The sequence below is a fragment of the Perognathus longimembris genome, chromosome 17, assembly GCF_023159225.1.
Source record: "Perognathus longimembris pacificus isolate PPM17 chromosome 17, ASM2315922v1, whole genome shotgun sequence".
NCBI classification, from domain to species: domain Eukaryota; kingdom Metazoa; phylum Chordata; class Mammalia; order Rodentia; family Heteromyidae; genus Perognathus; species Perognathus longimembris.
The window spans coordinates 39,233,432-39,246,237 of record NC_063177.1 but is presented as its reverse complement, the minus strand read 5'-3'; the positions used below and the strand labels follow the sequence as shown (position 1 = coordinate 39,246,237).

The 12,806-nt window shown below is 52.3% G+C and overlaps 2 protein-coding genes across 4 annotated transcripts; both read left to right on the top strand.

Moving 5' to 3' along the window:
- Positions 1-3,116: 3,116 nt before the first annotated feature.
- Ghdc (GH3 domain containing) lies at positions 3,117-8,356 on the top strand. 3 transcript variants are annotated; one of them, XM_048366357.1, is made up of 10 exons: positions 3,117-3,211; positions 3,392-3,467; positions 3,596-3,875; positions 4,826-4,947; positions 5,437-5,938; positions 6,324-6,516; positions 6,635-6,706; positions 6,781-6,914; positions 7,456-7,541; positions 7,733-8,356. In XM_048366357.1, the coding sequence occupies exons 3-10, from the start codon at positions 3,608-3,610 to the stop codon at positions 7,949-7,951; spliced, it is 1,596 nt and encodes a 531-aa protein (XP_048222314.1). In that variant the 5' UTR covers positions 3,117-3,211; positions 3,392-3,467; positions 3,596-3,607; the 3' UTR covers positions 7,952-8,356. The 3 variants fall into 3 exon arrangements, with proteins under 3 accessions (XP_048222314.1, XP_048222312.1, XP_048222313.1); XM_048366355.1 differs by having other exon boundaries at positions 4,820-4,947; XM_048366356.1 differs by lacking the exons at positions 3,117-3,211; positions 3,392-3,467 and adding an exon at positions 3,490-3,507 and having other exon boundaries at positions 4,820-4,947.
- A 2,406-nt stretch (positions 8,357-10,762) lies between these two features.
- On the top strand, positions 10,763-12,190 carry Hcrt (hypocretin neuropeptide precursor). Its single transcript, XM_048366862.1, has 2 exons — positions 10,763-10,783; positions 11,813-12,190. Exons 1-2 carry the CDS (start codon positions 10,763-10,765, stop codon positions 12,188-12,190), a joined length of 399 nt encoding a protein of 132 aa, XP_048222819.1.
- The last annotated feature ends 616 nt before the right edge of the window (positions 12,191-12,806 follow it).

The window sequence follows — 12,806 nt, the reverse complement described above, 5'->3', positions numbered from 1 at the left end:
TCACTGTCATGATAGGAAATTGGTTCATGCAGCACCAAAGATCCTTACTAATACAAAAGAACTTGGAAGGAGGCCCTGAGAGCCTGAGCTGACCCTATCAAGACAAGTAGGAGTTAAGAAAGCCGCTCATTGGGCTGGGAATATGACCTAGTGGTAGAGTGCTTGCTTCGGATGCATGAAGCCCTGGGCTCAATTCCTCAGCACCACATATATAGAAAAAGCCAAAATTGGTGCTGTGTCTCAAGTGGTAGAGTGCTAGCCTTGAGCAAAAAGAAGCCAGGGACAGTGCTCAGGCCCTGAGTTTAAGCCCCAGGACTAGCAAAAAAGAAGCAAAGAAAAAAAGAACTCTAGGGTGCCAATGGCTCAACCCTGTAATCCTAGCTACTTGGGATGCTGAAATCTGAGGACTGGGGTTCAAAGCCAGCAGGAGAAAATCTGGGAGACTCATTGCCAATTAACTACCAAAAAAGCTGGAAGTAGAACTGAGGTTCGAGTGGTAGAATGCTAGCCTTGGGCAAAAAAGCTCAGGAACAATGGCTAGGCCTTAGGACCAGCACAGACAGACAGACAGACAGAAAGAGGAAGGAAGGAAAAGAAAAGAAAAGAGAAAGAACATTACTGCAGCTAGGTATGGTGATGCAAGTTTATAATCCCAGCTACTCAGTAGGTAGATACAGGAGGATGGTGATCTTTAGGCAATGGTAGCAAGACCCTATCTCCAAAAGTAAATAAATATAAAACAAAAGGGTTAGGGGGGCTGGGAATGTGGCTCAAGTGGTAGAGTGCTAGCCTTGAGCAAAAAGAAGCAAGGGACAGTGCCCAGGTCCTGAGTTCAAGCCCCAGGACTGGGGGAAAAAAGGGTTAGGAGTATGGCTTGAATGGTATTAGTGCTTATCTGGCTTGTATAAGCTGAATAAATCACTACATAGGTGCAAAAGCTGTGAGACAGGAACAAAGACTTCTACATCATTAAAGATGACTATTGATACCTTGAAAGGACTAGAGGGAGCCAGGTATGGGTGGCTTATGCCTGTAATCCTAGCTAGTCAGGAGGCTGAGATCTGGGGATCATAGTTTGAAGCCAAGCTGGGCAGGAAAGTCCATTAGACTGTTACACCAATTAACTAGCAAAAAGCCAGAACTTCAGGTGTAGCTGAAGTAGTAGAGTTCCAGCCATAAATGAAAAAAGCTAAAAGAGTGCGAGGAACAGTACCAGCACAAAAATAAATATAAAGTAGAAGGCATTAGAAACACAGTTCAGTAGAGCACTTGTTTAGCCTGCAATGTAGCCCTGGGTTTGATTTCCCAGCTTGGCAAAAAGTGAAAAATGGATGGGAGGATGATTTGCATGTGACATCTGCCACTCCATTGATCTCAGAGAACACATTGCCCAGAACAACTTTTCCATCTTGATGGAAAGGGGAGGAAAAGGAGCCGAATTTCTGCAAATGCCTTGCTCCAAATTGCAAACTTACCTCCTGTCATCAAGATACAAGAAGGGAGGGCTGGGGATATGGCCTAGTGGCAAGAGTGCTTGCCTCGTATATATGAGGCCCTGGGTTCAATTCCCCAGCACCACATATACAGAAAACGGCCAGAAATGGCGCTGTGGCTCAAGTGGCAGAGTGCTAGCCTTGAGCAAAAAGAAGCCAGGGACAGTGCTCAGGCCCTGAGTCCAGTCCCCAGGACTGGTCAAAAAAAAAAAAAAAAAAAGATACAAGAAGGGGGCTTGGATGTAGCTCAGTAGTGAAGCATTTGCAGCATCCTGGGTTCAATCCCCAGTGTGAAGGAAGGAAGGAAGGAAGGATCATAGATTTGCCAGGTGCCAGTAGCTCACACCTGTAATCCTAGCTACTAAGGAGGCTGAGATTTGAGGACCACAATTCGAAGCCAGCCCAGGCAGAAAAGTCTCTGAGAGACTCTTATCTCCAAGTAACCACTCAAAAAACAGAAGTAGCACTGTGGCTCAAGTGGTAGAGTGCTAGCCTTGAGCACACAGACACTCAGGGACAGCACTCAGGCCCTGAGGTCAAGCCCCTCAACCTACAAAAAAAAAAGATGCAAGAAGTTTGTTTTTCCTTGAGATTAAGTCAACAAATTAACACAGACACACACCAATTAACTAGGTAAAGTCTGGATAAAGTATTTGTAAAAACAAAAACAAACTAAAAACCTACCAGTGCTGTCAAATTGGCTCACTTTAGGGCAGGTTATTGTTTATCTTGGAAATGTGTAACAGAGGATATCTGCTTGTCTGTATAAAAGGAGGCGCTCTCCTCCTGTCTTGGTAATTTCTTGGCAGATTGCTTGTGATACACATCATATTCTGATTTAATGCTTATTTAGTCCTAAAAGTTGGCGATGGGCCTGTGGCTCAAGCCTGTAACACTAGCTGTTCAGGAGGCTGAGATCTAAATGATTGCCATTCAAGAACAGAGAAGCTCTCCAGACTCCATCTCCAGTTAGCTAACAAATAGCCAGCAAAGAGTGGTAGGGTGTCAGCCTAGCAAGCAAGGTGCCCTGAGTTCAAACCCTGGTACCACCAAAAAGAAAGAAACAAGAAAGAAAAAGCCATTACTTTTCTTGCAAAAGAGGATTTCTGGAGTGAAAGGGTCTTTTATCTGTTTGTGTGCCAGTACTGAGTCAGAGACTGGGTGCTATCCCTGGGCTTTTTTTTTCTTCTTCTTCTTTCTTTCTTTCTCAAGGCTAGAACTCTACCACTTGAGCCCCAGCTCCACTTCAGGGTTTTTTTTTTCCCCCATGATTGACTGAAGATAAGAGCCTTACAGACTTTCCAGCCCTTGCTGGTTTCAAACTGTGATCCTTCATCTCAGCCTCCTGTGTTGCTGGGATTAGAGGCATGAGCTCCTGACACCTGGCAGCTTTTAGTTCTTAACAGTTCTCAGACTTGAGAGTCCTCCCCTCACGGTTCCAGCTGCTTAATGCTTCTCTTTTCCACTCTCAGCTCTTTCTTCCTTCACCTTATTCACCTGGCTCTAACTCCCTCACCTACTCCAATTTGTTGTCCCTTAGGTGTCCGGGCCCTTTAAGAGCACCCCCCCCCCCAGCTCCTCCCTCTTCTTGCCGGATTTCCTCATCTGTGTCCATCCCTTTAAAGCCATCACTCCAGCTTTCTGGCCGGATGTGTCCTGAGACCACAGGCACTGAGGGGCTCGGGGGAGCTGGGAGTAAGCGGAAGTGGGCCTGAGAGGTGTTTATGGGCCTGGACTCCACTACCTAGGGCTTCAGAGGGACAGGGAGCTGGGACAGGGAGGATCCTGGGAGGAAACCAAGGCAAAGCTGTCGTTTGTTAAGCGGCTGCTGTTGAGTGTCAGGCCCGTGCCCCACACTCTGCACCTTCTGCGGGAACTAACGGTTCTGCCTATTGTAGGATAAGGAAGTGAGCTCAGCACCAGTCACCCAGGACCACTCAGCTAGCAAGCAGCAGAGGCAGGATCTGAACTCAGGTCAGCCTCATTGTTCTCACCACACTGCTTGCCCAGCAAAGTCCTGGCTGCTTTGGAACTTCCTTTCCCTTCTTGTTTTCCTTGGGTGGTAACGCACGGGACCCCACAGGGCTCCTTTCTCCTCCCAGGACTGTGTGGAGATGTTGCTGCTCATGCTGCTGCTGCTCGTGCTGCTGCTGCTCCTGTCCACGTGCGCCTTGCTTGGGCAGCAGATCTCCCTGGAGGCCCGGCCGCCCTGGCTCGCCAGCCTTCAGCACCAGGTGGCATGGAGGGTCCTGAGCTGGGCAGCTGCGTGGCAGCAGCGGAGACTAGAACAGAGCACACTACGTGTGGATGAGAGGCAGCAGCAGGCCCTGACCTGGTGTCTACAGACAGCCCGGGAACCCCGCTGTTCCAAGGGGAGCGCAGGTGTGTTCCCCAGGGACGGGGGCGGTGAAAGCAACCCCACAGTATAGTCAGATTCTAGAACTTGAACATTGCCCCCACCCCCACCACCAACTCAGTGTGGCTTGGCCCAAAGACCTACCTGGGCCCAGGATGGGTTGTTCATTTCACATAAGATGAATTATTTTATTTTTTGGCCAGTCCTGGGCCTTGGACTCAGGGCCTGAGCACTGTCCCTGGCTTCTTCCCGCTCAAGGCTAGCACTCTGCCACTTGAGCCACAGCGCCGCTTCTGGCCATTTTTTCTGTATATGTGGTGCTGGGGAATCGAACCTAGGGCCTCGTGTATCCGAGGCAGGTACTCTTGCCACTAGGCTATATCCCCAGCCCAAGATGAATTTTTTTTAACCACCACCACCCCAGATTGTGTGTGCGTGTGTGTGTGTGTTTTGCTGGTTCCCCAGCTTGAATTTAGGACCTCCTGGCACTTGGGCTTAAACGCTGAATCTAGGTCCTGTCCCTTGCCTTTTTTTTTTTCTTTCTTTTTTTCTTGATGCCTGTCCCTAGGGCTTGAACTCAGGGCTCTCCCTGAGCTTTTTCACTCAAGGCTGGTTCTCTACCACTTAGACCACAGCTCTCCTTCTGGCTTTTGGCTGGTTAATTGGAGATAAGAGTCTTATAGACTTTCCTGCCCCCGCTGACTTGGAATCTCAGTCCTCAGACCTCAGCCTCTTCAGTAGGTTGGATGACAGGTGTGGGCCCCTGGCTCCCTGTGTACCCCGGTCTCTTTTACGATCCCTTGTCTTGCCATTATTTTTTTCTCTGTACTCATACTTCTTCCCCACTGCTTCTCGATGCTTCCCCATCCCTAGCCCTGTGCTAGGTTCCGTCCGGAAGGGTCTCACCAGTGTTGCTTGATACTCTTGAGAAACTATGCATCCTCTTGAGGTGTGTCTTTTGTCTTTGGGGCTACAGACATGAACACCTTCCAGAATCAGCTTCCATTGACCAATCCCAGCCAAGCCCCAGAAGAGGAAAATGAGGCCCACCTCCCACGACCAACCTCCAACCAGTACTCAGGAGAGGCCTCTCTGCAGGTAAACTGGAATGAACAGAGATAGCCACCAAGACCCCTACTTACTGCCAAACCTTCAGTCCGAGTTGACCAAGAACACCCAGACTGGCCAGTCTGGCTGTAAAATCAGGCTAACAGCCTTCTCTCTCTCTCTCTCTCTCTCTCTCTCTCTCTCTCTCTCTCTCTCTCTCCTTTTCTTTCCTTTCTTTTGTTCTCTCTCTCGTTCTCACTCTCTCGCTTTTTTTTTTTTTTTGATGGTCTAGAGCTTGAACACAGGGCCTGGGCACTGTCCCTGAGCTTTTTTGCTCAAGGCTAGCACTGTATCACTTGAGCCACAGCTCCACTTTTTTTTTTTTTTTTTGCTGACTAGAGATGAAAGTCTCGCCGATTTTTCCATCCAGGCTGGCTTTGAACCATGATCCTCAGATCTCAGCCTCCTGAGTAGTTTAGGAAGATAGGCATGCGCCACCAGCACCTGCCTCCTAATCGCCTTTCTTGTTTCCCCCTCCAGGCCACCCTGCTGGGTCTTGTAGCCCTAAACAAGGCCTATCCGGAAGTGCTAGCTCCAGGAGGGACTATCTGTGTGACCCCCACATCCCCATGGCCCAGCCCTCTTCCCTGGCCTGGGCATGTCCTGGACTGGGCAAGACCCCCAGGGGCCAAGGACCCTGAGGCCCTGCTACTGGTGGCACTCAGGTCCCCAGGGCTGAGGGCACTGCAGGCTGGGACAGCAGTTGAGCTCCTGGATGTCTTCTCGGGCCTGGAGGTCAAGGGCGAAGAACTGACAGAGGCAATCGCTGCTGGGAACCCCGGAGCGCCGCTCCCAAGACGGGCAACTGAGCTGCGGGAGGCCCTAAAGCAGGGATCCCGAGGACTGGCCCTTCGGCTCTGGCCAAAGCTGCAGGTGGTGGTGACTCTGGATGCAGGAGGCCAGGCTGAGGCAGTGGCTGCCCTCCGGGCTTTGTGGTGTCAAGGGCTAGCCTTCTTCTCTCCTGCCTATTCGGCATCTGGAGGTCAGCTGAATGCGGCGGCGGCGGGGACAGGGCAGTAGCAGCCATACACTGAGTTCTACAGACTCTGAATCCCTTATACACTGTATACACTGGGGATTCGCGGCTGTATCTCACAGATGTGTACACATTCAGGTTCACAGAGAGGCAGAAATGTTGCACAACATTGCTTTTGACTCTGCTACCTCCAAAGCCACAGCCCTCTGTCTGCCTCTTCCCAGAAGGGAACAGGCTGGGCCTGGAAGCCATGAAGGATGGGGAGGAGGGGAGACAGGGCCACCTCGGAGCAGATAGCGGCGGGCGGGGGGGGGGGGGGGGTTGGAGTCCAGGATAAGGCATCGTAGCCTGCTGTTGTCTGATGACAAGGAGGTTGCTTTGCTCCCCACAGGGGTGGTAGGCCTAAACTTATGGCCAGAGCAGCCCCAGGGGCTCTACCTCCTGCCCCCCGGAGCCCCTTTTATTGAACTGCTTCCAATCGAGGAGGGAACTCAAGAGAAGGCAGCTCCCACCTTCCTTCTGGCTGAAGCCCAAAGGGGCAAGGAGTATGAGCTGGTGCTGACTGACCACATCAGCTTGACCAGGTGATCTGCTGCACCTGCCCCTGCTACCTCAGATCTTCTGAGGCCCTGCTGGGGCGGGGGTGGGGGGGAGGAGAGCAAAGGTGTGAGCTCCACCTCTCTTCCAACCCTCCCCCCTCAGGTGCCGCCTGGGTGATGTGGTCCAGGTGGTCGGTGCCTATAATAAGTGTCCAGTTGTCAGATTCATGTACAGGTAAGGAACCCCAGAGGTGCTGAGGGGCTGTCCCTGGATACTGGCACCACTGCCTTTGCCCTCTTCTTCCCCAGGCTGGACCAGACGCTGAGTGTACGGGGAGAAATTACTGGGGAGAAGATGTTCTCTGAGGCCCTGGCCCAGGCAGTGGCACAGTGGCCAGGGGCTAAGCTATTGGACCATGGTTGTGTGGAAAGCAGCATTCTGGGTAAGTGTCTCCATCCGTTCTTGCCCTAATCTATATCCACCCTGCCAGGAGACCTCTAAAAAGGAGGGAAGGGTCTACTTCCTTTCCTGCTCCTAGCAAAAGTCCCTCTTTGGATCTAACTCCCTTCTTTCCTGCTGCAGATTTCACCTACTTCCTTTTGTGACCTGTCTCAGATTTAAGGTTAGGCTCGGGCTGGGGATATGGCCTAGTGGCAAGAATGCCTGCCTCATATACATGAAGCCCTGGGGTCAATTCCCCAGCACCATGTATACAGAAAATGGCCAGAAGTGGCGCTGTGGCACAAGTAGCAGAGTGCTAGCCTTGAGCAAAAAGAAGCCAGGGACAGTGCTCAGGCCCTGAGTCCAAGACCCAGGACTGGCAAAAAGAAAAAAAAAAAGGTTAGGCTCTAGGTTCTTTTCCATTTGCCTTGGTCCCCATCCCATGAACCTCAGAATAAAGAAGAAGAGTTGGGGCAAAGGGTGTTGGCCCTGAAAACCACCTGGTTCTCAGGAAATGTGTGTGTGTGGGGGGGTGTCTACAGACTCCTCCGAGGGCTCTGCTCCGCACTACGAGGTGTTTGTGGAGTTGAGGGGGCTGCGGAATCTGTCCGAAGGAAATCGAGATAAGGTAAAGAAGAGGGGGCCAGGATCTGACCACCTGTCCCCTTTCTGCACATCCCCAGGGGGGGTGACAGGGAGGAGAAGCCCCCTTCCAGGGCTCAGGATGGGAGGGGTGCTAAATGCATGCTACCCCCTCCCTTGACATAGTCATGTATACACAACCTCATGCCAGCCTTATTCTGACCATTCTCTCCCCAGCTTGACCACTGCCTCCAGGAAGCCTCTCCTTACTACAAGTCTCTGCGGTTCAGAGGCAGTGTGGGCCCTGCCAGGGTCCACCTGGTAGGGTCAGGAGCCTTCCAAGCACTCCGGGCTGCCCTGGCCTCCTGCCCCTCGTCTCCCTTCCCCCCCTCCATGCCCCGGGTTCTTAGGCACAGGCACCTGGCCCAGCTCCTGCAGAGAAGGGTGGTGTCCTGAGCCATGCTAACCACAGTGCCCGCCTGACCTCCAGGCCTCAGGCCTCTCTGGATGGAGAGTCCTAGGCCAGAGACTTTGATTTGACATTGGCCCATCAGAGCCCCTGGGCCTGATGGGAAATGTTGGCGTTTGTCAGCTAATTCTGAGGTCAGAGCTTGAAGACTATCGCAGAATGCAGCAGTGCCCTGGCCATATCCACCTCTGCTGGCTCTGGAGGACATTACTGGAGGATTCCCAGTCACACCAATGGTTTCCTGCATCTCTCAGTCCAGTGGTGTTCTCTGGCCATTGTCCTGCACTTGAACAGTGTATTGGGTGGGCCAAAAGGAATTGGAGTTCATGCCCTTCATCAGTATGGTACAGGAGTTGATGAATAAAGAGCTTAGCATCATTGTCTCTGAGTGATATACGTCTCTAGTGTGTTCTATAGGATCAAGTGTGTTCTGTAGGATCTCTTGAGGGTCCTCAGCAGGGTGGTACAAAGCCACCCACAGCAGCAATCCACTCACTGATGCTCTTCCTATAACCTTCCTCTCTCTCCTCTCTTGCTCAATCCATGGTGATTCCTGGAAGAGTGAGGAGCTCCTTCTAGCCTAGGGAAACCTAGAAAATACAGACTGCCTTTCAGCTTCCCCCTGAGTCCCAAGCATAGCTGAAAGGTGAAAAGGCTTTTCACAAATTCCTGTGCCCTGACTTACCTCTGGGCCCTTTTCTGACCAAACAGCCACAAATCACTTGCATGGTGGGTAAAGGTGGAGCTATACTTCAAGTCACAAAGTATCACAGCAGAAAGCAAACTCAGAGCCACCTGGGTAGAGTCCACTGCAGTGGGAAAACTGAGCCTCCTACATTGTAAGGTTTCCCAAGGTCCCACAGCTCCTAAATCAAGGCTACACTGTCCTGGATCATTTGTTGAACTTCTGATTTTACCTCTGAACTGCAATTCAGTCTTTCCTGGGACTCCATTGGTGGGCCCCTCCCCCGTTCCCAGCCAGCCCCACATCAGCCCGTGACGTTTCTATGTCAACCCCACCCTGTGGTGGCTCTCCATGGGCAGAGGAAGACCACTCAACTTGAACCATTAGGTTCTTTGAACCTTCTTGCCTGGTGCTGGTAGCTCAACCTATAATCCTAGCTACTCAGGTGTAAGAACCAGACAAATCTGAGAGCCTCTTCAATTAAGAAGAAAACAAAACAGTCTTTGCACATTGCTACACCAGTGCCTACATGAGACTGGCCTAGAACGGGCTCAATAACAGTTCCCTAAAGTGGAGAAGCTAAGTCTACAGAGGACATGAAGCAGAGGAGGTAAGTCTACAGAGGCCATGAGTCCTCTGTAAAAGGACAGAGAGAGAGAGAGAGAGAGAGAGAGAGAGAGAGAGAGAGAGAGAGAGAGAGAGAGAGAGAGAGAGGCAGGGCACCAGTGGCTCACACCTGTAATCCTAGCTTCTCGGGAGGCTGAGATCTGAGGATCCCAGTTCAAAGCTAGCTGGGGCAGGAAAGCCCTCGAGACCACCGGAAAACTGGAAGTGGAGCTGTGGCTCTGAAAGACTAGGACGACTCCATCTTGAAACTGCAACCATCTTGTTGTTTGTGTTAAGCTAAGAATAAACCAACCAGCCATAAAAACCCATTTCCTGAAACCAACTGGCCATAAAAACCCATTTCCCGGATGGCCCAACCGGTTCGGGAACGTTCCAGATACTTTGACCACCCTGGAATGTTGTCAGACCAATTTTAGAGACCCCCTAGCCCCGAGTCAATCAGATTTGTCCTCACACCCCAATCCTTCCTGCACCTGGTTTATGTAACTTAGTGATTTTTTTTCCTTTAAATACCCGTGTAAAACTCTGCTCGTGGCCTTCCTCCTAACCTCCGCTCCTGAATGAAGCCTTGCTTTTCCATTTTGGAACGTCTGGCTCTCGGTGGTCTTCTTGGTGGTCTCCTCTCGACATGGGCATAACAGCTCAAAGTGGTAGAGTGCTAGCCTTGAGCAAAAGAGCTGAGGGACAGCCCCCAGGCCCTGAGTTCAAGCCCTACCAGGGACAAAAAAAGATGGAGAAGGGGGGATTCCATAGAGATGGGGGAAGAGGAGGAAATGAGGGGGATACTTTCCACCAGTTTCCAGCAGAAACCGGGCCTGGCTGAGTTTTAGTCCCACTGCCTGCAGTGGCTCTCCAGGGTTTTCCATCATGAAGGTTGGTGGAAAAGTTAGAAGAGAAGGAAAGCTGGGCAGCAGGGAGAACAGCTCAGAAACTGTCTCCATGGAGGAAGAAGGCTCTGGAACCTGACAGATCTCAGAGGCAGTGAGGAGGAAGGGTAGAGGCCAGGGGCCTGCTGTGTCTCAACACAATGCAGACACGGCCTCTTCTGCCCCTAATTAGTAGCTGCCCCCCTCCCATATTGTCCCAGACCAGTGCCCCAGTGAAGGCTTCCTTTGTGCCGTCAGATTCCTGGGTGCAAGGTGGCCTCATTAGTGCTCAGAGACCACCTCATCTCCAAGGAGCAGGCAGACAGACAAAGGAAGGGAACCAAGGTCACAGTCATGGCTTCCTAATGCCTCCGCCACCATTCCTTAGGTCCAACCTGGAGACGGCCCCCACTTTGGGACACTAATCTTAGACTCCCCTTTGTCTGGCTTTGGAGAGGACGCAAGTGCTTATCGCGTCCCCGCCACCTCAGAGCACTATAAACCCTGGGCCCCTGCTAGTGGGTCACATACAGTCCTTGGTCTCAAGCTTCGCAGCTATTTGGACCACTGCACTGCAGACATATCCTTTTCGGCCTAACCCGCCCTAATCTCGCGACACCATGAAGCTTCCTTCCGCAAAGGTAAAGACACCACAGAGGGGAGGTCAAAGGAGTGTTTGCTCAGGGGGCTGGAGGAAAGGCCAGAGGTGTTTCCCTAATGTGAACTCTTGACCACTAATGTGCCTTAGCTAATACCAGGACCTGTGTCCTCTTCAGCTAAAAGCCTGTGTTTATGGAGCATTTACTATGTGCCTGTCAAGTGCTGTTTGTACCGGTCTTCTCATCTTCCTAGTAGCCCTATACTGTATGGGTAGAGGAAGCTTTGTTCTAAAGAGTGCAAAATTGGTCCAATGTCATGGTGTTCAGTGTCCCCTGCATGGGCAGAAGGCAGAGGACACAACAGCCTGGAGTCCTACTGATCATGGATTTCCACGTTTCCTGCTGTGTGGACACGGGGGTGGGGAGGGTGACATTAAATAAGGCCCTGGCCTCTTTTCCCCGTGTGACAAACAACTTCTGGCTGGGTGCTAGTGGCTCATCCCTGTAATCCTAGCTACTCAGGAGGCTGAGATCTGAGGATCCTGGTTTGAAGCCAGCCCCGCAGAAAAGTCCCTGTGAGATTCTTATCTCCAATTAAGCACTCAAAAACTGTTAAGTGGAGCTGGCTGTGGCTCAAAGTGGTAGAGCGCTACCCCTGAGCAAAAGAGCTCATGGACAGTGCCCAGGCCCTGAATTCAAGCCCTGTGACCTACAGGGAAAAAACAAACAAACCAACAAACAAAACCACCTTCTGGAGCAGGCAGACCCAGACACCTGTCTCTAGGTGGAGTAGTAAGTCTTTACTATCTAGACCAATGTCCCAAGAGGTGAGGGATTTATTCTACCCAGGCAATCTCCAATGGGCTTACTTCCTGGAGGAGATCCTCTGCTGGGTTCTTGCAGGATGAACTAGCAAAGGAGTCAGCTAGGACAGAAGGAGGGAAAACGAATTGTCAGCACAGGGCTAGAAGAGGGTAAGGAGCCAGCTGGACCGAGCCTGGGCCATGGGGGGCCTAAGGGTGGTCCAGGAGAGAAGACCTCCAGCGTCCTTGTCCCTGCCTCTCTCCCTAGGTCTCCTGGGCGGCTGTGACGCTCCTGCTGCTGCTGCTGCTGCCGCCGGCGCTCCTGTCCCCCGGGGCGGCCGCACAGCCTCTGCCGGATTGCTGTCGCCAGAAGACGTGCTCCTGCCGCCTGTACGAGCTGCTGCACGGGGCGGGCAATCACGCCGCCGGCATCCTCACGCTGGGCAAGCGGAGGCCGGGCCCCCCGGGCCTGCAGGGCCGGCTGCAGCGCCTCCTGCAGGCCAGCGGCAACCACGCCGCGGGCATCCTGACCATGGGCCGCCGCCGCCGCGCAGGCGCAGAGCCCCCCGCGCGGCCCTGCGCCGGCCCAGCCTGTCCCGCGGCTGCAGGCGCTGCAGCGGTGCCGGCGGCCCGGCCCGGCATCTGAAGGCTTCGCCAGTCCCTCTCCGGGTCCTGTCTTCTCCCTTTGGCTCGCCAGTGTCAGCCCCTGGTGCAAAGGCAATAAAGACGACTCTCTGTTCGTGTGACTGGACTTTGTTATTGTGTGCCGCTACCCCGCCCCCTCCCCACTGCCGGGGGGGGGGAGGGGGGAGCCAAGAGCGTCTTCTTTTTATATTAAAAATATATTGTTATTATAAAGGTGATGTACAGAGGGGTTACAGTTACTTAAGTCGGATAAAGAGTACTTTTTTATTGGGGGGGGCGGATAATGTCACCCCCTTCCCTTGCTCAGGGAGAGCATCCTAAAGAAGCTAAAGGCCTGCAAGTCTAGTTTGTCCATCAAAAGTCTGAACCATCTGGACTGGCTGTTTGTCTTGCAAGGAATCGTGCAAAGCCCCGGAGTACAGGGAGAGCTGCGCAGGTGCATGCTTAGCTGGGGGTTGGACTTGGGACAGCCATGCCCTTACCGTTGCTCAGCTAATTATTTTGGGACCCGAGAGAGGAATCAAAGCAATGCCTGAAATCCTAGCTACTCAGATCTGATGATCGCCGCCATTCAAAGCCAGCCTGGGCAGGAAAGTCTATGGCTCTGAGCTCCAATT